At 46.3% G+C, this 24,199-nt stretch overlaps 1 protein-coding gene across 1 annotated transcript in view; it reads right to left on the reverse strand.

Moving 5' to 3' along the window:
- The window catches only part of LOC135808497 (class II receptor tyrosine kinase-like), a 24,468-nt gene extending 12,209 nt beyond the window's left edge, over positions 1 to 12,259 (reverse strand). The window contains exons 1-5 of the mRNA XM_065321694.1: positions 11,900 to 12,259; positions 7,514 to 7,672; positions 6,552 to 6,835; positions 3,473 to 3,593; positions 387 to 698 (exon numbers count right to left, since the gene is read on the reverse strand). Of these exons, the coding sequence (XP_065177766.1) occupies positions 387 to 698; positions 3,473 to 3,593; positions 6,552 to 6,835; positions 7,514 to 7,672; positions 11,900 to 12,005 (982 nt within the window). The 5' untranslated portion in view covers positions 12,006 to 12,259. The remainder of the gene's footprint in view (positions 1 to 386; positions 699 to 3,472; positions 3,594 to 6,551; positions 6,836 to 7,513; positions 7,673 to 11,899) is intronic.
- Between the last annotated feature and the right edge of the window lie 11,940 nt (positions 12,260 to 24,199).

A 24,199-nucleotide genomic window follows, 5' to 3' on the forward strand; every position in this document is an offset into this window, starting at 1 on the left:
ACTCATGCATTCCATATTTGGCTGTGAAGGGTGTTTTTACGTCATTGCGCAATGGGTCCATTGGGAGCCAGCCTCCTAGCCTGGGACGTTCTTATTTTCATGTACAGGAAAACCTGGTTTAAGCGACCACCCCACGTTGCAAGGAAAAGCGGTCGTTTTAAAGGCAGGTGGTCTTTAGAACCAGGTCCCACAATGTCTGTGTAGAACTGTCCGTGCATGGAAAAACGGTCGTTAAGAGCAGATGGTCGGTAAAACGAGAGGTCGCTTACACCAGGTTTTGCTGTACTTCGAATAGTTGAGTTGAGTCACCGTGTGTGCATTGGTATGCTGTGCTCGGTGAATTCCTAGCCTGTTTGTTATTCAGCACCCGACCGTACTGCACTCACCCACTGCTACGACAACACCGATGATGATAGCTCCTGTGGCTTTGCTTGGTGTAGCTGATGCCGCCTCAGTGGCGACGGTTATAGATGCAGTAGACATTGGCAGTGTCGTACGCCGCACAGGGTCTGTATCACTGCCACGGAATCCGTCTGTTCGTACGGGGGGCACAGCTGCAGTGCTGGAAGGCTGCCTGTCAGTCTGGTCTTGGGAAGTGGCAACAACCGGTTGAGGTGTACTGACTGAGGCAGCGCTAGGTGATGCCTGCGTGGCAGACGTAGATACATCAGTTGTAGGCATGTTGCAGGACTGTAAGTCTGTGAGCAAGAAATTAGATTAAATCCAGCGTGTGGTTTAACAACAACTCGCGAACAATGACACTATGTTCAGACCCAGAAATAATTTGACCCCAAAACAGGTACTTTAACCCTTTCACTGCCGCTGTCGACTGCAGTCGACAGCGCATTCATGCACTCCGAGTGCCATTGTCGACTTGCGTCGACGAGTAAACATGCAGTCCCCAGTGCTGTTGTCGACTTCCGTCGACAGGCAGACCTCACCCAGTTCGTGCCTCTATTTTCGAATATTGGAGATGTTTTGCCGTGGTAGACGGCCACTGGGCCCTGGAAGATGTCCATACCCATCGAAATACGCTTCCAGAAGTATGGGTTGCCATTTGAAAAAAATCGAACCAGCGTCGTTGAAAATGCGCATTTGATTTTTAGCCGATCGGCGAGGAAGAAACCGGTTCTCACGCACTTCCACCTCGCTGAGTCGGTGCGAGTATTTTCCTCTTTCCCGTCAACTTTCATTGCACGGAGCATGGAATTTGGTTCAGACTTGATGCCTAGCTATTACCCAAGACTCCAGGCGGCTATCCGTTGCGATAGGCGGTTGGAGTCACGGGTAGAGACAACCAGACGATAGATTCCTCGCGGACGCATTCACTGCAAACTTGACGGAAACAGCGCTGGCGGCGGTCACCGGGTCCAGAACTAAAATTTTCTAAGAACTACCACGTTACAATGGCGACCAGCACGGTCAAGAGACACTACAGGTATGTCAGCTACAACATAATTATATTCTTTCTACAACGACACCTACCTCTGGCTCAAAACCTGACGATCTACTGCAAGCTGATGCGAAAGTGAATTGCACTCGCGAACGCTTGTCAACGGAACAGGGAAGCGCTTCACTCTCCGAAGTTGAAAAGTATTTGGACTGCTGCTAATGGGGAGAGCAAACGACCACCATGGCGGCAGAACATTCCGCAGCCGTTCACCGACACGATCCGCTTCACCAAACGACTTACGAACGTTTCGTTCTCCGAGTTTTCTGGTGGCAGCAACAAGAATTTCGTCCGCAACGACAGGACGAAAGTCTCTCGCAACTGAAGTCCTGTTGCCACGAAGATAGAGAAGATTCCGCAAGCCATCTCTTCTGCTTCCAGTGTTGTAGCTCTCCTGTCCACTGGCATATCTTTCAATCCCAGCGAACGAAAAAAAGGATCTGCTTCTCTCTCCAAAACAACAACTAACTAACTTTACTTCGCGAGTGTCCGGGCCGATCGTGTACATAGTGTATGTAGCGCATGCGGCGCACGCGCACTTTCGCATGACATGACACGCATTTTTGTACAGCGGCTGGCGCTAGATCGCGCAGCACGTTTGTACTTCGGATTTTGCGATTTTTTTCGACGGCAATGGCTTCCTTTATGAGTTGTCTACCTACGATGTATACTTTGGAAAGCGATATTCCGTACAGAAAGTACCAAAAAATCCAGGAAAAGTAGGCCTTTCGATTTTTCGAGCTGGAGGTAAAAAGTGCCTGGCAGGGAGGGGGTGTACAGCTCAGCTGACAGCCTGGCAGGGAGCGCCTTGTCACCTTGAGTGGTCAGCTGGCAGTGAAAGGGTTAAGTATTCCTAGCAAAGCATGGGAATACCTCCAACAGCTATGAGCTTACAATATGAATGAGAAAAGAGATGAGGAGCTAGACACACAAGCAGAGACACACAGAGATTGAGGAAGAGAGAGGGGGGGGGGGAGAGGGAGAGAGAGAGAGGGCGAGGGAGAGAGAGAGAGAGGGGGGGGAGGCTGGAAGAGGAAGGCAGAGAGCGAGTGGGGTCTGATATGTAAAGACTTGTCCACGTGGGTTTACACACACACACACACACACACACACACACACACTCACACACATACACACACATATATATATATGCACGCACGCGCGCACACACACACACACACATGCGCGCACACAAACACACACACACACTCACTCACACGCACATACACACACACATACACACACACACATATATATATATGCACGCACGCGCGCACACACACACACACACACACACACACACACACACACACATGCTCATTGCAGAAGCGATGATAGCGAACAGCTATGTTAGACATAGCAACTTGTGCTGGGATTACACCCTCCAACAGCACATACACACACACACACACACACACACACACACACACACACACACACACACACACACACACACGCCACATGTATGCAGGCTCGTACACGCATATGTACCCATGTGTGTACGAGCCTGGGATGCACTCAAAGTGGCTCCCAGCTATGTGGACTCTGCATGCATGGTCTCTGGCTCTCTGCGGCCCAAGGTGGTTTTGCATTGTTTGGTGACACTGACACTGAGATTGACACTGACACTGCCACTGGCTGAATGACCTGGCTGTCGAGCATGCTGTGAAACAGATGCCCTACGCCCCAGTGCAGTTTATCCCTCTCTGTACAGAAGCTCAAAGTTCACTTCAAGAGTTTCGATGCTGTCAGTGCCAAAGTTGAGAAAATGAGATTCTGAGCTCAGTGAAATCAAAAGGTTTAGGGGCAACTTCAGACAACACGTTCCATCAAAAAAACTGACTAGAACCACTGCAACCCGGTTGGCCAAATATGGATTTCAATACAAACCACGCATAAAAACGAATGCCTTTGGGTCATTATCCGAGAAGTGATGAAATGGATAGAACGCGTGTTGCAACTTAACTCCCTGTAACCTAAGCACATTACGGTACACTAATCCCCGCAGTCACAGTAACGTACCTCCACCGGAACAAGCACACGTGACCGTTATATCGTCAATTGCCACTATGCCTTGGGTGACCTGGCTGAAAACCAGTGGGTCCATCACAGGATTTGGATTGCACGTGAAATTGAACACAAACTGCAGGGAACAGAAACACCAGGAGACATTATTATTCCCGTAGCTACCGTATTTCCGCGCATAAAAAGCCATGGCGTTATATCTGAATATAAGGCCACCGTCACTTATAACGCCATGGCGTTATAAGTGAACAAAATTCAATGTGGAGGAAGTTGCATCTGGCGTTAAAGGTGAGTTCAATTCTTTCAGTGAACGTACAGTACCGGGTGATTCTCTCTGCATGTACCCATCCCCACTGCCACATGCCATACCGCCACCGCACCTTCACACAAGTTTCCATGCCACCTTGTACACAATAGGTTCACATTTCGAAATTTTCAGGGAAATTGAAAGTACATGGATGATCGACATGAACGTGCAACGGCACCCTACGAGTACTCGAAGTTCATACTCTGCCGATTTTTTGCATGTACGCGTCTCTCACTTTTAGCGCCATGGCGTTAAAACCGAGGCTATTTTCTCCAAAAAGTTGGTCCAAAACAGCGATGTTTCACCTATAACGCCATGATGTATATGCGCGGAAATACGGTATGCAAAAGACGTTACTTCAGTAACGTCTAGCGCTAGCCAGGGTCCACACAGATTTAATTCCGGGTTTGTGTGTTTGTGCCGTCGGCATGCCTGGCGCTATCCTGTACCTGTCCCGTACCATACCATCAAAGACAGCTGGCCACAATATTCAAATAGGGCTTTCAAATGCAAGATCATAACGTGAAGCAACTTGGAAGAATGAGTATGTATTTCTAGAGAAGATAACACTTCATTATAAAAATTATATTTGATATCGATACCCTGCATAAACGCGTGTATGTTTGTTTCGAGGGGGGAGGGAGAGGGTCCGGGGAGACATGAACAAATATCGTCTTTAAAAAATATCGAGTGAAGATTTAAAAAATATATCGATATTAATTTACTGACTAAAGGGGAAGAGGTAAGCCTAAAATCAAATTTTCACCAGTTGTAATCTTCGGGGTGCTGAGTCGAATGATCTTGGTCCGAGGAAGCTGAGACGCTCCGTTCCTCCTTTATTCCCAATCGAACTCGAGTACGTTCACCGAAACTAGGTGACTGCACCCTACTAGATGGGGATTTCTATGCGAAATGTCACTAACAGCGCAATTTCGTTCTTATAAAAGCACGGATGACCGCGATTGGCCCAAATGCTGTAGTCTTATGGACGCTGAGTCGACTGGTTTTGGTCCGAGAAAGCTGCGATGCAGCGTTCGGCCCGTATTCCCAATCGAACATAGTTGAATAAGCAGTATCTTGCTCATGCGTGCACAAGTCACCTGGTCGCCGTGCCTGCAGGTTACAACTTTCACACCAACGTTCAACTCCAGTTCAACTCGAGTGACCGGAACGCGCCCAAACAGGCTGTTAGTTGTGGAGTGTACATCTGCTGATGTCTGTTTTGGAACGAATCAAGCAAAACCAGGTATGCTGGTACTATACAAGAGTGGATAATGGATGTTGGTGCATGAGCACGGGCGTGATGCATGCAAGTTACGTTAGGGCAGTACTTCACACGCCGACCCATAACCACAGATGCATACTCTTGTTTTATATTATATTGGCTTTGGTAGCATGAATCGATCTCTCATCTTATGTTGTAAATTGAACATTCTCACAAACTTCAAATCCAAGTCAATTCTAACCTAAGGGGAACGTATTCGCTATAACAATTTGAAGGAAAAAACTATATGCCCAGGCCAATTATATTCATTTAGGATCGTCCCCACGCAATAAACACTTCATACTACCGCTGATGTCGCTAAATCTTAGTTTGTGCTGTTGTTCCTTGCGCAGGAATGTGACTTGAGGGTTGGACTGAGGTGACAGCGTTACGAATGGTTACAATTCTAGTGGCCCTCAGCATCTTCCATGTGCGACACTGACTAGCGTCGCCGCCTGGTGCTAGGCGTTTGTCGTGGTGAAAACGGAGCGGCACTGTAAGTTGTTATCACTAGTGATGTTTGGGCAGCTGGAACCCTATAACCAAGAGTAGATAAATAAGAGTGTGCAACTCCGCCTCTCTTCTGTAGAAAGTGCAGATACCCCGGCCCACGGCGGATTTTTTGTTAATGTCACCTTTTTCAGAAAACATGACGTGTGTCGTACAGAGCACCTGCATTTTTGTTGCAGAAAAGTGTGCGAGCACGCGCTGAGCGCCGACCTTGTAATATAAAGCCCGGCCAAGTGCACGAGGCCAAACTTCCCAAAAGACTCGCAGTGCGTGCGTCGTACGGTATGACTCAGGATTGCCAGAAAAGATTACGTCAACAAAAAGTTCTGCCATGGGCCAACCCATCCGGGAGTTGCACACTCTTGATTATCTACTCTGCTAATAACCCATAGATTTCATTTGCCTACTCAAGCTCAACTCATGGGGGATGAATTCCCCAGAAACACTGTGTATTATTGAGCAGGGAGTGGTGCTTTCTTGAAGGTTTACCGAGTGGAAGATTCAATGTTATTCCATTGTACTCCAGACAGCAGTCTTGAGTCAGTCAAGTGTCACAATCAGTCAGCAGAAAGAGTGAGCTACAACGTTCTGAGCAGCCACCTCCTTCACAAAGCACCTCCAGAATCCCAAAATCTTAATTCAAACTCCCATAAAATTTATAAATTGGCGGAGAGTACCTGCATCCAAAGGGCATCACTAACATGTCTGTCTCCAAAGAAAAGTATACGCAGTAGAAAATGTCATTTTGCTATCACATCACTACTGTATAAATTTCAATCGTGCTTGGTTAATTTATTTTGCCTTTTTTGCACATGTAACTTAGAGAAGGCAATAAAGTACTAGTGGAAGATTTTTGAGAATGATTATTGTGAGGAGCCCGTAGGTTGTCCTTTCCTTGACTTGGTAGTGGCACCTCAACTTTTTCCATCATCTTTTTTTAAATACAAAACTTCGAAGTACAACTGAGATAAACCGATACACCATCATCCAATTACCTTAGTTGGTGTCCCTGGTGGGAAATCTACCTGTATGGTAGACTCTGTCCAATTCCGACCATGGCCTTGGTCTCCACTAAAAGAATCAATAGTCCCGTTAGACCGGGTGCCAACATAGAGTCCTCCAGCATAGATCCCATGAAGGTTGTAATAGTATGTCATGCTACATCTAACAGATGATTGGCGTGATGTTGGGCAGAGCTGTGGAGTGGTTGCAGTGGTTGCAGTACCAGATGTCTGATTGTTCAATCGGCACAGTAGTTGTTGGAAAGCAAGAAACTGACCTGTACATCAAAATCAGAAAATTCATATAAAGTGTTTTTTTAATCAAAATGTCTTATAATTATATGCATGCTTCGATCTAAGTACGCTCAACCATCCATACAGAACACATCACTTCATCAGTTTGCACGGTGTGAAAACATAAGTGAACTATGGTCACACTTCGCATGTTTTTGTGTGGAGCTCGCTTCCGCTTGAAGGCAAATTGACTCAATTGAGTACGGATTGACTGCACAACGTGCAATGTGTGTAGAGTATTTTGAAGTACAATGTACATATTGTATGACCTACAGACAGGATACCATGTCCACAAAACGACCGCAAAAGGACAAGATGGTGGGGGCTCTCGCAGTATTTATGGTAAGTCTAATATTTCCTAAAGCTTCGGAGTATCGGCTGATATTCACCGCGTGTACAAACCTCGGACAGCCTCCCTTTGTAACATGACTGGTGAATATCAGCCCATACTCACTTCGACTTCAGGAGCAGTATTATGTACATACTTTTTTATTATTCTGTGAGAGCCAGCCCTTGGCTGGTGAGAAGGCACCATTGCATGTTCACTTGATGAAGTAAATTAAAAAGAATACCATTCCATTCCATACGAGTAGAGTGTGTTGTATGTGTGTTGTATTGCTGACACATCAGTCAAGAATCACTATAATAACATGCATACTCACCATCTTCTGTCATTGTAGTATGATCCACTGCTGGGCCACTGGGATTAGCTTGGTTAAAAATAACAGCAAGGTTTTCTTTTGCTGTAACGACTTTCAGGATTGAAGAATAACGGACGGGTGAGAGAGGGTCAGAGAAGGAGTAAGTTTCATTCAGACAACCTGTCACATAGAAACAACAGAATCCCATTTTTCCGTTATGCAGACATTAATAATCTGGATAAGAGCCTGCATACATGCATGCGCCCACTCACACCCAGCCTGCAAGGAAGCCGAATCATTTTAGTACGCCAAGCTGCAGGTCCCGACCACCCCAATGATCTCTTCATCACTGAGAGTACATGGCTTAGGCCACACTTTGTTTTTTCTATGTTTCTCGTCACCACGCGCGTAGGTTTTCAGAAATCTCGGAAGAAGAAAAATAGTTCATACTTGTACATGTATGTACCCTGTACATGCTGCAGCAGCTAGATGCGGCAATCAAAAATCGTAAGCTTTTGCACCACAGCAGCAAAGGAGTGCTCCCGTGCGTTCTCTGCGATGAATGCTGCCGCAACGAAGCTTTCAGTCTTTCTCTGCCTGAGCATCGCGGGTCCCAGGAATACCGCAAGTTGGACAAGTTTCGCGGCAACTGGCATCTAGTCGTGGAGATCTTATGCGAGCAGAAAATCTAAACAATGGACACATGGCGAGGAAAGGATGAGCGGCGTGGAGAAAAGAGCTTTACTAGTGTGATCAAAAGTATTACCGGTAATAACGCAGCGGACATAAGAACGTGGAAGTAACGAAATAGAAAAAAGCGTTTGTTGATGCGATAGCAGATACATCCATGTATGTTCTCTTCGCCATCTCGTCATCAAATTTTATACAATGTACATGTAAAATTTAAACTCGGATACTGAGCCAGGAATAAATGAAGAAAAAAAGAAGAAACACATGAGGACGAGTTATGCAGCAACTATGAACCTTCCAAGTTGGAAGGCTGTTGGTTTGCGCACTGGAGATGTGTTGGAGCTAGGTCTCGGGTCGCTGAATGTCTCAGTAGCTTGTCAGTTTTGTGCCCTATTATCGCACTTTCTGACCATTTATCATCTTGTTACAGTCGTGGATAGTTGCTGCATACTGTATAGCAGGAAATTTTCGGACGGAATTTATTTTCGTACGATTTCGTACACGGCCTCTTTTGTACTAAAATTAATTCCGTTCTAAAATTTGTCCCTAGCCCACTGTGAAGTTATGTACACTATACATGCGAACACGTGCATTTAGCATGCAGCACTGTACGAAAATATAATCCGTACGAAAGGTCGAAAATCGGCTTTGTCCGAAAATATTTCCGTCCGAAAATTTCCTGCTACACAGTAACTCGTTCTCATGTGTTTCTTCTCTTTTTTCAATGTACATGTACTCACATTATTGTTGCACTTTGCCTACTACATGTACATGTACTTCAAAGGATTCGTGGGCTGGTACAGGGTGTGATAATGTAGTGAAATCATGTGCTACCATGTATGGGACTCGTATACGCAGTGTCTTGTATGAATTACACATACGCAGTGTCTTGTATGAATTATGCATACGAAATGTATACAGTTTCAGTAGAAATTGTTCTTGCTTTTTCTTGGCTTTTGTTTTTTCCCGCCCGCCCGCATACCTTTTGTTAAAATTTGCCAACGAGAAACATAGAAAAAACTAAGTGTGGCCTTATGTACAAAATACAATAAACTTCAGAGACGTTTCAAGAGTCGGCGTGGAGAAAGCAATTTTATAAGTGCAATAAAGAATATAATAGATGCAGACATGGCCAAACAACAATAAAAATAGATACGCGCCGAATATTTGTAGACTTACAGTACAGCTTACTTCAGCCTGGTTCCATTGCTAACTTGTGTAGCAATAAACGTATAACTATACAAACGAATGTGAATATTTCACGACATCCGGATGCACATTGCGCACTATACTGTTTGTGGTATTTTGTTATTGCTATAGTCAACCCAGCAGACTGAAGACATTTTTCTAAAGGGAAGTTCACCCAAAAATGAAAACTTCACAACCTGTAGCGAAAAGTGCACTGATTCCTGTGGTGAAGGTCCCAGGTTGATCGGAGCAGCCGTTCCCGAGTTATACCAGTTTAGTAAATTTGGTGGTACAGGTGAAATCCTGATAATTCGAACCTCAAAATGCCAGGAAAACTTCTAATTATCCGGACATTCTAATTATCCAAACATGAACCCACAACTCAATATGTATGTCAAAATGCTCTCATGGTCACGCAGAGTTGCGCTATGGACCATAGACACAAACTTTACGGACACTGAACTGACCGGCACAGCCTGCTCATGCAAACTGAACTGACCAGTACAGTGTACAGTGAACTTCGAATTACACTTTGCTAACTTCGAATTATCAGCACAAATCCCACACATTTTCGATGTAAGTGGAATCTGTGGGACTTCTAATTAACCGAACATGTCCAGTTCGAGGTTCGAATTATCAGAATTTTTTATGTGGGAATCGAATTGATAGAAATCGGTCCTGGAAAAACTTCTAATTAAGCGGTATGTTCGAATTAAGCCATATTCGAATTATCAGGATTACACCTGTATATTAATTTTTGTTCCACTGCAGTACTCACGGCTGTTAGCTGCACTTGGATCGCGGCAACTTAGTTTTCTGCACGTGAACCATGAAAAATCAATGCATGTTCATGCATGTTCATGCATAACCAGTCAGCTGGCCTGCTCGCCCACGCATTTGACAGGTAACAATTCCATCAAATTTGAGATATCGCTTCGTTCTAAGTCTCAAAACAGTTCTAAAGTCACCAAACCACGCTGGTAATCGATGGCTATTCAATGTTAACATCTTCAGGAAGACTTCAGCCGTTTCCTGAGAGTTTGGGCATCGTTGCCGTTATTTTTCACGGTGTTCTTCTTCCTCCTGTCTGGAGCTGCAATTGCATCCTGGAATTATTTGAAAGGTATTTCGTGCGGGCTTTGGGGGGTTCCAACAGGCATAAACTGACATCGCTATAGGATAACTGGTAACTTTCATCCTTCAAGGAGGTAGAGCAATGAGAATTTTTTTGTGGCGGTCGTCCAATTTTTGTGGCGGTCGTGGCTGTATTTGTGCACTTCCAAGGCTTTCATTCTGCCTGATACTACTCTCTACTGTATGGGAATCGTTGTTTAGGCACATGTAGCTGTCTTATTTGGTAGATCTGCTGTTTTCAATCACTTGGGACACTTTGTCTAGCCTATTTGTCTTTCGTTCGTGCCATCTATCAGTTTTGTGGGGTGCCTTGGCCTGTATTTGTGAAGTTCTCGAGTAAAGACCCTAATTCTTGACTGGAGTCACGATTTGAATTGTATTTGCTGGGCGAGCCCTCGTTCACGCAGTTGTCCTTATCGTAATAGTCAATATCTGCTTGCTGGACGGACTAGCGGCTAGAATAGGGATGACCAAATGGTCCAAGTGTGTACTAGTACACGATTATTGTTTCCATCATCGTGATGAGCGTTGTGGAATTGCAGTCGTCTGCCTTTGGCACTGAGGACATGAGGAGAGTTGATTGTTACTTCTGCTCAGCAATGAAGCGATCATCAGCTCTCTTTGTTCTAATTATTGACAGGACATACCGGCATCGCAATCAAGTAAAGATTAGGCAAACCTCGCCAACCTCCAAAGAGAGTCGGAAGATATTTTCTCCAAATGCAAAGACGATCTTTGTGAATTGCATTTGCGTGCATACATGAGCAAGTCACGGACCACGGCACATGCGCGGTTACCATGCCATCTCGAACCGACGCCATCTTTCTAAGTTGCCGCTTCTTGACAGCCGTGTACTGGGTTTGCATTTTTACCAGTTTTTGTATAGCATTTCCAATAATTGTGTTTTAACTATTGTGCAAAAGAGGCTCTAGTCACAAGCACGTGTTGTTGGGGCATAACTCCACTACACTACAGTACATGTAATAATTGTAAGTAGGCATCAGTACGAAGGCTGTCTCAGTGCAACACAAGTCATGACTCAAACTCAAATACAAGTCATGTACTTGCAACGACGCATACGGATTATAATTATGTCGTTCAAAGAACGATGTCACGCTTTTTCTTCAGGAGTCAGGTTGCTGGGAAACTCAGGCTACGCATGTTCACACGAGAAGCACTTGAAGAACTAGCACTTGCTCTCTAAATGACTAATGATTATCATTATGTGCCTTTACTTTCCTCGTCTGCACTGCTACTTCAGCGGCGGCTAAAAGTACTGTGGCACCGCCACTGTGCATCCACTAAGGCGTGCAGTGTAGCCGGCGATACCCACGCAAATCCTAAGCATCCATTAGTCCATAAAAGTATGCCGGCATAAACCATACGGGCGCATACCTGTTGATTGTCCGTCGGCGTCATGTAACGCCTGAACAACGACCAGGAGAAACAGCGCTACTCCAAGACGTCGGCGGGGAGCGGAAAACATGTTCACTAGCAACATACTCGAGTCCGGTAGCTGCGGGTGGGTTTCATCCTCGGGAAAAGCTCAGCGCCGCTCCGGCTTCCAATTTTCAGCAGAGAACGACTCGGCTAGAAGCACATTCAGGCTGTCGTCATTATGAAGAGCTTCAATGAGAGCATTGGCCTTCTAAATATATCGAGAGCAGTTTTTGTACCGGTGGATTGCCTGAGGAAATGTACCTCACCAAGCTCGACAGCTACAGAGGGTTTATCCCATACCGTGTACTGATCCCAAACCCTGGCTGGGTAGGCCGCGTAGATCTACATGGTGACGGTGACACTCCGTGTCCACTCTCTCCGGTTCTGCATCTGGCCAGCTGAGCTGAGCTAGCCAGTGGTCCGCGAATCAGTTAACGGAACATGTGTGCACGCGTGTGACAAACAGAGTCAGTGCACTTTGATTCATCTGTCATTCGGGGACGCGATGATCTACTGTATACTGGCGCACTGCATGCGTACAACAGACCTGATAACTGAAATGAAGTCTGAACTGAAGTAAAACTCATAGATCGACCCAGCTAAGCGGACTGCCTGGCTACATAACTACAACCACAAGCACAGGACAGGCGAATACGACAGTAGTAGAAGGTGTCATTCTCTGAGTCAAGGGCAAATCACTCGAACTAAAACATGATTATAAAATCGACTCCGCAAATGACCAGAGAAACCGGCCTTCAGCAGCAGGACGGACTCAGTCTTCCAGTTGCAAGAATGAACGCTGGCAAGTCGAGGTATGCTTGCCTGTTGTATTCCTTCCTCAATACAATCATCAGCCATGTACATGTACCTGCAACAGTAGCTAATTAAATGCTTGACACTGGATCCGTACGATCTCCAGCTGACAATCACTGGACTTCCAGTGCATACAATCCACACACACACACACACACACACACACACACACACACACACACACATTTTACATACACCTCTTCCCTCTCTCGCTTCGCTACTAGACTAGTACACTGTACCTTGTTATTGGGAAGAAACTCCCGTTTGGATTTGCGAAATAAAACAAAAAGTGACAATCTATCTATCAATCAAACCACGAAAGGATGAGAGAACAATCATCCCCGAAGCTGGCAGTTGCAGGTTTTAAAAGATTTCTGGCTAGTCCAGGCATCCGGTCTGGACTGGAAGCCGCAGAGCAAAGTCAAACTGGCAACAGACTTGCTAGTGAACACAGAATCCAAAACCATCAAATCTAATCATGTAGACCTCACATGTACATGATTGTACAGTAATGACATTGTAACGTTAGATCTACGTGATTTACCGGTAAATCTGAGTCGTTCACTCTGGGAGTCTGGGCGCTAAATGTCGCGCTTCCGAAGTGGAAACAAATTTGGCATAATCAGTACTCTATATAGCAGACTGAAACTCACTGAAAGTGAAAGACGATTCTCTTGATCGGGATTCGACAAATCGAACGCTGCCCATCTTAGGCTTTGGACTGGTATAAACCAGGGAGTAGTGAAAAGGGGCCTAAAGTTTTACGATTCCCTGGTATAGACCTCGCGCCAAGTTGCGGTGCCTGGCTAGAGATATCGCAGACCGGACAGAGGCTGAAATCATGACTTGAAACAAGAGTCCATAACCCCCCGGGGTTATGGACTCTTGCTTGAAATGATCACTATTTTAAATTTTCTACAATAATGTCTACAAGTCATGTACATGTACAAATACATTATTATTATTATGTGTACATGACATACATGTCCATACAGTGCTTGTTGCGTGTGTGACAGGGTACAACAGTCAATGACTCTGTACATGGTATGATGGTGTCAACGCGTGACTGCTTGTGTGTGTGTGTTTTCAGTGTTTTCTTCAGTTTAAATGACAGACTTCATACATGCAGAGGACGTAAAACATTCCTGAAATACTAAGTACTAGCCCAGAGCACGTCGAGTACCGGTACCTACATACATGTACATACATGTATACGTGGCTGGTACATATGTACATGCAAACAGTCACTGATTCTCGTTTCTTTATTCGCAATCTGTAGAGAAGTGTAGGTCTACTAAGCTACACACTGCATGCTAGTAGTAGTAGTAATCACGGTAATAGTGGTAACTGTTCATCTCTTATCTATGCTTTGGCTGAGCGCAGACACGCTTTCAATGATTGTGCTCTTTGTAGCAGCACTTGACAGCACTGAGCGGGACAACCACCACCCAGTAATCATGCTCGCTGATAATTTTCAAACTGTTTCAAGTTACCCCAAGCCAGGCCAGCGCATGCTGCTAAGTATTGCTGTCTTTATACTAGTCGACATAACAACAACGGATCTGGCATGTATTTGGAAACTTGCCCCGGTTTCAGATGACCATATTAGTGGCGACATCTGCCCTCTTGAGGTTCTAGTAGTGTAGTACATCATTGTAGCGCACCCGCCCTTAGTTTAGCCTAAACTTTAGGCGCTAGGCGTTGCCGGAACGGCCGTCTGCTGATGGCCGCAATCCAGGACGGAATCCGCGCAGTCTGCATGGTCTGTGCCACAATCTTTAATAGGTCGAGCTTAAACCTTATCTGGAAATAATCACCCTGGTCACAGGCGCTGCCGACTGCTGGTTCCTAAATCGGTGTCAGGACTCAGACTCACGAGCTTCAGTGACAGGATCGGTGGATTGTTGTGGAAAAGTCTTCTGCAAGTAGTTAGTTCTGGGACCATATCGGTAGAGCCCTTTTTAGTTCAGGAGCACGCTGCTCGTGCTGGCCGCAAACCTGATGATTGACACCCAGGAGCAGAGAGCAGATGGATCCACATTCTTCCCTGTTGCAGAGCTGACTTCAGGGTATGTCATCAGATGACAGCATACCGGTGCTCAAGTACTTCTAACAATTATACATGTGTACAGTCATGTATTTCGAAGTACAATAACATGGAACATATTCTACATTGTACATGTACAATCATGTACATGACTTTGTACTAGGTAGTGGAAAAAGGTAGGTTTTCGTCGCCCTGGCCTAGGCCTAGGCACTGTACTGACTGACACTGGATGAATCGGCCTGCCACTCGGTGTCGACTCCTAGGATCCTGTATGGCCATTTTTATTATACTTTTTAATGCAACAGATGTCTATGGGTCACTGTATGGTACAGGTCGGATCAGAGGCAGGGTATTATTTATTTTACTATCGTGTTTGGCTCAGACTAGAGTACTTTTTGACTACCGCTGCAGTGATCGTGAGGGCTTTCAAAGCATACAATGTACTTGTAATTGTAAATGCACTACCAGTGCAGTGTGTTCGGTAGGTGGTCCGAGGGCGTTGTGCTGTATTGTGCGTGTTACAGAATGCACTGCCAGTGTGTTCGGTTGGTGGTCCGAGGGCGTTGTGCTGTATTGTGCGTGTTACAGAAGCCGGCCCGGAACTCGGAAGTGGATGAAAAGAAAGTTAAACCCTGGTCCTGAAGCAGACTACTGACTAGTACTAGTACTACTAGTACCCCTTCACAACTCATACTAGTACTCGACTCATGTGTAACGTTATGAATGCACTCAATGACTCATTAGTCATTAATGCATTGTGCTAACAGTTAGCACTATAGTTGTGATGAGCATGATGCATGATTGTAGTGATACACATAATAAATTATTATCATTATAATAAATAATAATACATCGCGCGTAATAAGACACATCAATGAAAATTGTATGCCTGTTCCGCTTCTGTCTCGCATTGAGTACCGCGGTAAATAGGGTATGTGTTACTGAAATAGTTCTTTTCATTTGATCTTATGCCATTGTATATTCACCTGTGACCTAGCCAGTACATGTAATACTGTATCATGAATACAGGTACTATGAAGAACTCCGCTCCCTTACTCTGTTGTAGTTATAAAACTACACCTCGGCCGCTTCCTGGTCATTTCAGCGGCGCAATGCCGGTAGGAGACCATTTTAAAAGGAGTCCTGTTCCCTCCAAGACTCCACATGCAACCTTCTACATTGTACTTCTTAGTAGTCCATGTGGCTGCATGCATGTATCACAAATTCAATGCATCTGTAAAAATGGCCGTCAACACACGCAAAGTAATGATGATGGAGAGAGGAGTTGGATGTGGCAGAACTGTTGCAGCTTCAAGTTCAGCATATTATGTGTTGACCGCCATTTTGCAGATTTAAAATTACACTGCACTGGGCGCATGAAGCCATGTGAAACAGGTGTCGCCAAGAGTAAAATACATTGTAAGCTCCCTGTCACACGAGTCCCGTGTCACTTCATTTTTTTACAAAGCGGTAGGTCTACATTCCTGAATCCCATACTTCTGCACCTGTATATTAAATTTTGTATTATTAGCATTTTAGGCACCGCAGTGCAGTTACACCAAGCCAATGGTAATGCTGCATGCCAACGCAGTGAGCGGAGTTATATCTACAAATGTATATCTAGACTTCTCTGGTAAGTATCGCCATCCGTATCCACACGACGTCATCGACTGGACACAAACACCGACAACGCACATGTCAATCAGGAAGGGCGACATCCAGCAGAAATCGCCAATGCCAAACCTCAACTGCCCCAAGTATTCAGCGATGTATCCTGGCTGGCGTGACAACTTGTCTTTACAATTGAGTAGTGGCGCGACCGTGGTCGATTGCTACCCGTATACCAACAGTTACTGGTGTCAGTTTGCATGGGATACTACAGTTGTTTTCTCACCGGGGATTTAAATTGGAATATTGCCATTCACAACGGTTTCATCGGCAAGCAGAGCTGTCACCAAGGTTTACAAACGGGTGCAGTTGCAGCACCCTGTCATCATCATGGCTGATAACAACTGACATAGTGACAAGTCCGCCCACCACACCTCAATGTGACCTCATCCTCCTGCTGATACTAACACTTTCCTGTTGAGATCAGTGTTGATACACAAGTCAACAGTAGCTACAGCACTAGTTGTTATGTGGAGCTGGTGTGGGGTCTGCGTGAAGATCGCCTAGGGAGAAGCCTGGATTGCACAGCGACTGGCCACAAACACCAAGTTTTTTTCCCGTATGATTACTACAGTCTACAGGGTAAATAGGCCTAATCTCCTTGTTAGGTCTCATCAGCCATGATCAGGGAACGGCTCAGAGTCAGTGGCCAAACACATCACAATGAGGTCCAGTCAACAATAACTAAGCATTTTTTAACTCAACCGGCTCGAAGAATCAACTAGAAGTCAGAGTGTTCTAAACTGCGCGGATTGAAACACAGGGAGATCGCCAATGCACGTGTACAGGGAACACCAATATCATGCAGTGCTTCGTAGCAGAAGTTCTTTGAAACAGAAATGCACAAACATCGTACAGTAAATACATCGAGATTAGAACATGTACTTGTAGTCCTTTAAGCGGTGGGAGGTGAGTAGATCAGCTCAACAGCATGCGGTCAAAGACCGAAATCCCATTCACTGCATCCATGTTTTCCTCGTGCCAGGCCACGAGTTCCCAATAATTAATATTCAATTAACTGTGGATCGCAGCACAGCTGGAAAAAATCCTTCCGCTTCCAAGCAGGACTTGAACCTCGTACCCTCTGTTTCTCAATAATGGTCTTAGACCATCCCACTGTGCCTGCCTGCTTTAGGAGCTGCATCTGCGTCTTGATCCTTGAAGGGTGGTGGCGTTCCTACGGATGCGGAAAACTCGGCCTCTATATAGAGAAACCGAGTCTGACGCGAACCGTGATTTTTTTTGTAGTCCTGTATGTCCGCGGGCACCCTGTAAGAAGACCTTAGGGTCTGTTGGGAATGCCCAAGTAAAATAATAAAATACAATACAATACAAAATGTCAAGTCGTGTGTAACTGTAAGGCTATGCCTTCTACTACTACTGTAACATACACTGTAGTCATGACATTCAGGTCATTAGAAATGAAAGAAGCTCACTATCATGCCGCTGCTGCTGCTGCTGCTGTTGTTGCTGCTGACGCTGCTACAGCTGCTGCAGTCGCTGCCACTTCTGCCCGCTCAGATTGTGTTTTTGCCAGTGCATTACCCTCATAACCGCGTATGTTTCTTCAGCTGCTGCTACTCTTGGCTGTGATGCAGGCTACACATGGCATGGGTGTGACTGTGTTATGTTGACCTTCCGACACTGGGGAGGCCATTCAGTGTTCATCATAGGTCAGTGCTGCTACAGTAATCCGACGACACAATAACAGGAGCACACACACGACACGCACTATGCCAACACACACACACACACACACACACACACACACCTTGAACCTTGAACTTGCCCATTGCCGTAGGCAATGATAGCGAAAGGACTAATTCGGCGGCAACCGGCAGAAAGGTTCGTGGCGCTTGAGATCGCCGGGGCGGCGACACGTCTTCCCGCAAGAACAACGATACTCTGGCTCGGCGGAGACATCACGAGGCTGAGGACGACGGTGGATGCCCTCCCTCCACTCCGAGCGGTTCTGGGCAGTGTCGAGTCATTCTTTCTCCGGGACAGGTGGATGAATGCGGTTGAAGTCGTCCACAACCACATCCCGCCAACGCTTGCGTGGGCCGTGCTGCGGTCGAGTTGCAGAGAGCTCCCCAAACAGGGTACACTTGGGCAGACGGTCATCGTCCATGCGGCCAATATGGCCGAGCCATCGTAGCCGACGCTCGCGGATGATGTCGCCGATGTCCGAATCAATTCCGAGGGTCTTCGCCAGTGTTGAAGAAGTGACTCGGTCATCCCACTGCTGGTGTCTCGAGATGCCGACAATAGCCCGCACGCACTGATGGTGGAATGCGTTAAGACGGCGCAGATCAGGAGCCTTGGTCGTCCAGGTCTCTGCTCCATACAACAGGGTTGTAAGAACGAGAGCCACGTACACACGACGTCGACATCGGAGGGACAAGGAGCGGTTCCCGAAGACAGGTGCCCGCAAGCAACCAAATACTCGAGACGCCTTAGAAATCCGCGACTGCACATCATGCGCACAAAGACCATCCCGGTGAATCACGGACCCAAGATATGTGAATTGGTCAACGGCGTCGATGGTTCCATTCCCGAAATGAACTGGCTCACTGGTGGGAGTGTTGATTGATATAGCTTTGGTCTTTGTCAAGCTGACGGTCAGTCCCAAACCAGAAGCACAAGCCACAAACGTCTCCGCACACCGATCAAAGGATGCCTTGGACGTGGCGTATAGCGCAGCATCGTCAGCAAACTGCGACTCCGTTACAGTGAGACGCTGCAGACGTGACTTAGCAGTTCGGTCGCCAACCAGCTTTCTCCCAACTTTGTACCGCAGCTCGACACCTGCGCCCGGGCATATAGAACACCAGTGGTCAACTACCGCCAAGAAGTACAAATTAAACAGGACAGGGGCCAGCGTGCAGCCCTGCCGCAGACCGCTGTTGACGTTGATGTTGGACGTGAGGCCGCCACCCACCCGCACTTTCACCTGCATGGACTCATGCAGGGACTTGATGACGTTCAGCATGGTGGGCGGGACGCCGAGCTTCTGCAGGAGGGCCCATAGCGCCGGCCTCGGGATCGAGTCATATGCCTTCCTCAGGTCAACAAATAGTGCGTAGAGTGGCACATCATGCTCAATGGATTTCTCCACCAACTGGCGAGCAACATGGACCATATCCATGAAGCCACGACCCCTACGGAAACCACACTGCGAGTCAGGAAGGACAGACTCGGCGATAGTCTGCAGGCGGTCCTGGATGATGCGGGCGAAAAGCTTGCCGACAACGTCCAACAAACTGATTCCCCTCCAATTGTCAAATTGCACACACGCCTTGTCGAGCTTATGTGCGTGGTGTGGTCGGAGGGCAGTGTTGTCGCTGACTGGCGTGATGCAGTTATCGTACCCATCTCCAAGAAGGGCGACTTACACACACACACACCTTTGACCTTTGACCTTTGACGCCCATCGCCGGAGGCGATGATAGCAATGCTACGGCAGAAGCCATAGCAACTTGTGCTGGGATTGCACTATTCAACAGCTTGCAAGGCTGAAGAATTGACCGTCACTATTCAGCCTGGTCTACACCATACAGCTATTTTGAAGTGACTTTTTCTGGCCAGTGAATCCCTACTTTTTGGTCTTTTTATTTTTTTTCCCGCACACACATCACACCACATACTCCGGCATGCACTGGCTGTTGGTAACCACCCAGGAGAATGAAAGAAAAGTCAGGAAGAGTCTGAGAAAGAGAAGAAAGACGTGTGTGACCATAATCACACACACACACACACACACACACACACACACACACACACACACACACACACACACACACACACATGCACACACTGATTGTTCAGTCGTGAAGTTCCGTTGCGCGAAGACTGGCCAACTCCGAAAGCAGCCAAGACCCTCGGCTAGAAGCAAACACACAAGTGCATGCACGCATGCACGCACGCCCACACATACACACACACACACACACACACCAAACGTGCGCGCTCTAGCAGCAAATTGTGACCTTTGCCTTCGACATACATGTAAATCAGGAATACGCACATCGAAGCCGGAACCTTGAACGGCGGGGAGTACTTAAATATCATTATCATGGCATAGGGAATGATGACCAACAAACCGAGTGGTGCATACCACGACAACATTTTTTAACCGACCTCAAGAGACACAAGGGATATGTAATAGGTGCATTAATGCTACGATCTGTACATACTCACTATTCGTATTTCCCGCTCGTTCCCCTTGGCAATGAGACTCACATATAGAAGAGCGCATGCTCCAGTGGGTCTCCAGTTCTGTTCTGTTCTAGTCTGTCTTGAGTTGTCGTTGTCCTGTTCTCCTTTCCTTCTGTCTACACTCTTGTCGAATACTTCTATAATCCAATCATACAAAACCCCTGTGTTCCGGTGTGAGGGGACTTCCGGGAGCAGCTAACAGATACGCTCGGTGCGCTCAAAGGGTGCAAACGTTGCGGCTGAAGGGCAGAGCTTACTCCACAGTAAACCGGCACAGTGGAGCAAGGTTGATATGTGCCGCTACCATGAACCTTGCTCCACTGTGCTTAGTGTGATCTCTGGTGTTTCATCACCCTGGCCTGGGGAACTGGCCTTTCCCAGTGTGGAGAACGGACTCGGCATTCTGAGATTTTCATTTCAGCCACAATACATATTTCAGGTTATGAGCCTCCAGGCCTGGGATATGCACATACTCTGTGTCCAGGTGAGCGCAGCGAAAATGTGCACAAGCTAAGTTGCACTACGCAACGAAGAATTCCGACTGTTACGGTACGATGACGAGACCAGTTAATAACATGACAATGCAGTCTAACTACAATTCGAGGCAGCAAAGCAAAACTGTCGTTTGTAGCAGTACTCTGCCTCTTGTGCCTTGGTGTTGTGCCTCGTGCTAGCTATTGGTCTGTTTTTCTTGACCCTTGTCGTGTTGTCTATTGTTGGGCTGTCCTCTTCCCGTATCCATTCAGCATATGCGAATCTGTGGGCATTTATCATGTACAAATTGCTGACATTGATGCGGAAATGCGATTAATAATAAAGCAATACACCACCCAACTTGGGTGGGTCAGCAATATCAGAGATAAAGTAAGGGTGAAGCTTTGCATCACTGTACTGTAACAGTCGGCATTCTTTGTTGCCGTGGAACTTAACTTGTGCACATTTTCGCTACGCTCATCTTCCCCTCTTCGGTCCTACCCAACCATGAACCTTCCTGATGAAGTTGGAAGGCTGTTGGTTTGCGGACTGGAGATGTGTTAGAGCTAGGTCTCAGGTCGTTGAATGTCTCAGTAGCCTGTCAGTTTTGTGCCCTGTTATCGCACTTTCTGACTGCTTATTATCTTGTTACAGTCGTGGATAGTTGCTTTATAACTGTTTTCTTCTCACAATAAGTAAGCCTCGGTTTACCTTTGGGTCGATTCTGGGTTGGATGCTTTCAAATGCCCTGTGCCTCAAGTGCTTTTCAAGACAAGAGAAGACATCACAAACAGTGAGTAGAGCCCAATCGCTCTCTTCCATTAACACTGCAATAATTCAACTCATTTCACAATATTACAACGTTTCGGCAAATTGCCTTCATCAGGTTCACAATGATGTAAGACATCACAAGTAACAAGATTTTGAGCACGTCTGTTTTATCTGCATCCTAGTACTGCCACCTTTCCCTTTCTCCGTAAGCTCTTGCCTGGAACCAAGAATGCCGGAAAAGCTTTCGAAAAGCAAAGACAACATGCGACAACAGAAAGAAACAAAAGAGAAGACGAAGCCTCGAAAGAAATTATGCAAATAGAATATGTTGGCCCGTGCTTCGAAAACTTCTCTACCTAAGCACGCTAACATCCTGCACAATGCGCCTTGGTCAGAACTTCACTCACATTTTGGCCCAACTTGAGTGCGCTCCCAATAGCAACTTGTGCTGGGTTGCACCATTCAACAGCTTGCAAGGCTGAAGAATTGGCCGCCACTATTCAGCCTGGTCTACACCACACAGCTATCAAGTGGCTTTTTCTGGCCAGGAAATCCCTACTTTTCAGTCTTTTTTTCCTTTTTTTCCCTGCACACACATCACACCACATACTCCGGCATGCATTGGCTGTTGGTAACCAACCAGGAGAATGAAAGAAAAGTCAGGAGGAGTCTGAGAAAGAGAAGAAAGACGTTTGTGACCATAATCAAGTCTCCGGGAATCGAACCCTCAACCTCTCGATTGGAAATCGCTGCACATACCAGTGCACCATATGGAGTATGCCTGTGAGTGACCCAGTAGCACGTAGTACTCACACGTAACCGTACAAACAGATCATATGGCTCTAAACCTCCCTACGTAATACTGTAAACTGCCTAATATTCGCGACGGATTAATGTTCGCTATTTTCGCGAGAAGAGCGTAACGCGAATATTAACCATCGTGAAATCTTACTTCAACAGTGGGTGTATGTAAGTGGCCCCAGTGCTTCGCGAACTTTTACCATCGCAAACTCGCTGGATCTGAGAAATCGCGGAAATTTAGTGACGCGAATATTGGGCGGTTTACAGTAGGCGTGAGTAGATGCTGGCGTGAGGCGTCCTGCAGAGTCAGAACTCACTGAGAAAATTGGATCACACAATCATGCTCTTTCCTTCTGCACTGGAAATTCACAACTCACTCACTCTATCAGTGTCAACTACGTTTCGGCAATTTACCATCATCAGCTTGCACCTTACACAACAATATCACATATTGGCGTGTGTCAGAATGCGCTTAAAAAGTCTTTTACAGACTCCGTCCCCATGTAGAAATCGGATGATGGCGATTTGGCAAACATCGTTGAAACTGATCCAGTGTAGTGAGCTGTGAATTTGAAGTGCGGAGGACAGGAAAAAGCATGTGTGCTAAAAGCTCATTAAATCTCCATAGTTAGAACAAATACCTGTATCTAGTCTTTGCCCACTCTGACTTCAGCACAAGATGCACTCGTTCCCGCCATTCCTGCTCTCTGTAACAGAAAGATAACACACAGAGGGTTGTCTGACCAGAAAGGAAGTGCTACGGGTAATAACGAGTTAAAGCGCCGACAATTTATATTGTATTGAGGGTACCCCAATGTAAGTGTTAATCAGTGCTCCGCGGTCCCGTTATAAGATAACATAATGTGATGGCCCGGAGAGTATCCACTAATAAGGGTGGACCTGTACACAGGGCCATGAAGTGCTGAAATAAATGTTTGAAAATTAAAATTTCGACCTGCACAGGAACCACCCTTCTCGTCTTTACTATGTCCAGCGTGTAAAACTTATAAAGGGAAGAACTTACTCCCAATGCCCACTGCCAGCGTCCCCCGGAAGGAACATCATCACCACGACTGACTGTGCATGGATGAAGAACATGTGTACAGACACGCATACATGAAATGTAGACTGTTGCTTGAAGAATCAGCACAGATACCACAATCCAACCAAGACACAAGCGTGTGCAACATGCGCACACATACACACACACACACACACACACACACACACACACACACACACACACACACACATATACAGACACACCCGCATGCACACACACACACACACACACACACACACACACACACACACACACACACAGAGTCGTGTACCTGTCTAATCCTTACATGAGCAGCTTCTACATGACCTTGGCTCATGTACCAAACCAAGCAAGCGCATCAATACCTTTAACACAGTCCCATATAGCTCGCTGAGCATCCCATTGCTTTGTAAGTTGCTAA

Source organism: Sycon ciliatum, chromosome 2 (assembly GCF_964019385.1).
Source record: "Sycon ciliatum chromosome 2, ocSycCili1.1, whole genome shotgun sequence".
Taxonomy (NCBI): domain Eukaryota; kingdom Metazoa; phylum Porifera; class Calcarea; order Leucosolenida; family Sycettidae; genus Sycon; species Sycon ciliatum.